Source organism: Camelina sativa, chromosome 10 (assembly GCF_000633955.1).
Source record: "Camelina sativa cultivar DH55 chromosome 10, Cs, whole genome shotgun sequence".
NCBI lineage: Eukaryota > Viridiplantae > Streptophyta > Magnoliopsida > Brassicales > Brassicaceae > Camelina > Camelina sativa.
The window spans coordinates 325,297-328,245 of record NC_025694.1 but is presented as its reverse complement, the minus strand read 5'-3'; the positions used below and the strand labels follow the sequence as shown (position 1 = coordinate 328,245).

The following is a 2,949-nucleotide window of genomic DNA, read 5'->3' as shown; positions in this document are numbered from 1 at the left end:
TTTGATTTCCCCCCCCCCCCCCCAATGTTTATTTTTTTCTCTCCATAAACATTTTATTTAGCAGAAATATTATAACACTTGGTAATTGGTATCTTTAAAATTTTGACGCTATACATATTCTTAAACACGACGAATTAAATTTTTCATATGTTAAAACATATCCAAAAAGAAAATACTTAAAAAAAAATCGACATTAATAGTATTATACAGGTTGCGCACTATTCTATTGCATATGGAGATTACGAATGGATCTCTTAATATAGTCTTTAAACATGGCGTACACATTTCAGAGTAAGTTGTAGCTTACGTTACTCAAGAATCAAGAATCTTAATGTATGTATATTATTAACCTAACTTATGGTATTATTAATAACATAAACTACGAAAAGTTTCAGTGTTATCATTAATAAAACGAAAAGCATCTAAACTTCACAAAAACATTTGATGTGAAGAAGAATGACAAAACCAAACAAAAAACTTAAGGGTTTGTATCGAGAGATGAATGATTTGCCTTGTACAGTAGTAGAACATGGAAGAACATGGTGACGGTAGATCCCAGCAGGTGTGGGTATTATTGCTAATTGTTGGGTTTCTACTTGAAATAATAATAATATATGGGCCCTGAAGAAGGCCTGTTACGAATGGGCTCTAAACAGAATATAAAAGTGAAATGAAGGAGGTCCATGTGGCGGTTGTTCTTACTAAATAAAAGCTTCCGGGGTATAATGGTCATTAGATAGAGTTGTCAACTCCCCTAGACGGAGGAGAGAGAGAGAGAGAGTGAGAAAGAGAAACCGGCGAAGCAAATCTATCTTTGGGGACCAAAACCATCATCAATCAATGCCGAGCAGAGCCGAGTGAGTGGTCGACCCTTGACAGCAATAAAGAAGCAGACGACAGACGACGAATACAAACTAGTTAGCAGGAGTGGGTGTAAGAAGAACCATCCCTTTTTGTAGTGTTTTTCTCTATCTAATCTTTCCCTTTTTGTACCACTGTCACGGTGTCTCCAATTTTGTCATTGTGCTTTCAATTTCCCTACATTGTTTAGGGTCGCAACTCCCTTCTCCTTCGCATTGTTTTTGTTTATACTTTTGAGAATTTCTCTAATAAAGCCTGAAATCAGAATTTTCTTACTATTTCTTCTTGGGTTACTATTGCTTTCCTTTTCCGAATTCTGTTTTTTTTTTTTTTTGTTTCTGGGTCTTTTTTCTTGGTGTGTAGTTGAAATAGTTAACAAGACCATTGTTGAAATACAGTTTAAGAATCTGTGTGTTGGTTCTGAATTCTGTAGCGTATGTTGTTGCAGATAAGAGCTTCCGGGTGCGACAGTGAGACAAGACAATGTTCTTAGAACTACAGTGCCTTGAGGAAGAAGACAACTCACTAGGTAATATACCTCTCTCTTTGCATGTTTATTTGACATGTATACGCACTTTATATTCTTACGATTTTATTTGTTAATGATGTTTTAAAATGTTCGGTTGATGCAATTCAAAAGTTTCAATGCGTTTTGACTAGTAAACTCGAAGCTCCTTTTAGTTTACCTTTAAAACACGCATTTGTGACTGACCTTGTCTCCCTCTCGCTCTCTCTCCATTGATGTATACAAAAATTTAAATGTTATTTTAATCCAAGTCACACTTTTCCGAATCTTTAGAATATGTTAAAACTTCTTTTTTCCTCTTACACTTATATATGCCTTTCAGACAGAGAAGTGTGGTCTGTGGGACCATTGCAATACCTCTTATTCGACTAAACAATGTTTTAGATTGGTAAAACGTGACTTAGTCTTCAAGCATAGTGGGTGACCATTACAGATAAAGTCGGTAATCTTTGGTTTTTTTTTTGCTTCTTCAGTTGAGGTAGATCACCTTCTAAGTAAACTGTTTTGAACAAAACCTAATATTATTACTAACAAAAAGTCTTCTATTATTTTTTATTTTTGTTGTGTTTGGTTCATTGAAATGTATAAAGTGTTCTCTTTCAGCAGAACATAGCAGCTTGTCTTTTTCTACGCATGTTTCATGTTTTGATCTCTTAGCTTTGGTTTGGTGAGATCAGATTTCTTGAATTTTGCCATTTATTTGTGTGTAGTGTTAGTTGGAAAATAAGTCTCCTTCTGTTTTTTTTTTCTCAATAGTATTCTGCTTTTGAAGTTCTTTCAGTAGTTTTGAAGTTATATTCTGCAATAAATATCCAAGGACTCCAATCTTAGAGGAACAACTGTTTCAGGAAAACAAAGGTTTCACTGAAATCAAACCAATGTTGAGCTATTGGTAGCACTTGCTAAAGAAGAGCAGAAAGAGATGGAGAAGACACAGATGCCTGTTGCCCGAGAAGAGAAGATACTGGTTCTGGTGAGATTGAGGCCTCTTAACGAGAAGGAGATTGCAGCGAATGAAGCTGCGGATTGGGAATGCATCAATGATACCACCATATTGTACAGAAACACGTTGCGCGAAGGCTCAAACTTTCCTTCTGCATATTCATTTGGTAAGAAGAGCAATAACCTCTGTCTTACTTGAACTCCAAACTAATAGCTAACCTCCTGAGTCTGAAATCCATAATGAGATATAAGGACTTAATTCATACCTGGCTTTGACCTTTACTTTCTATTTGAAAAGATCTCACTGTTCATCCGTATGTTGACTCTGATTCCCATTTCCTGATTGATGTTTTTTTGGTGACAGATAGAGTCTACCGAGGTGAATGTCCCACCAGACAAATTTACGAAGATGGAACCAAGGAAATCGCTCTGTCGGTTGTCAAAGGAATCAATTGTAAGTTATCCTTTCCCGTTGTTTTGCTGATGCTCGCATTGATGAAGAAACGATATGCTAAGTTCTTGAATGACTGTAATGATTGACAGGTAGTATTTTTGCATATGGCCAGACGAGTAGCGGCAAGACATACACCATGTCTGGTATTACTGAGTTTGCTGTGGCT

The 2,949-nt window shown here is 36.1% G+C and overlaps 2 protein-coding genes across 2 annotated transcripts in view; both read left to right on the top strand.

Moving 5' to 3' along the window:
* Positions 725 to 2,949, top strand: part of LOC104719911 (kinesin-like protein KIN-7F) — a 2,404-nt gene continuing 179 nt past the window's right edge. Inside the window, exons 1-5 of the mRNA XM_010437895.2 lie at positions 725 to 933; positions 1,310 to 1,390; positions 2,236 to 2,496; positions 2,694 to 2,783; positions 2,873 to 2,943. Of these exons, the coding sequence (XP_010436197.1) occupies positions 2,310 to 2,496; positions 2,694 to 2,783; positions 2,873 to 2,943 (348 nt within the window). The 5' untranslated portion in view covers positions 725 to 933; positions 1,310 to 1,390; positions 2,236 to 2,309. The remainder of the gene's footprint in view (positions 934 to 1,309; positions 1,391 to 2,235; positions 2,497 to 2,693; positions 2,784 to 2,872; positions 2,944 to 2,949) is intronic.
* LOC104719910 (kinesin-like protein KIN-7F) overlaps positions 2,061 to 2,949 on the top strand; it is a 1,936-nt gene continuing 1,047 nt past the window's right edge. Inside the window, exon 1 of the mRNA XM_019230633.1 lies at positions 2,061 to 2,245. The gene's annotated coding sequence lies outside the window, so the exon portion shown is untranslated. The remainder of the gene's footprint in view (positions 2,246 to 2,949) is intronic.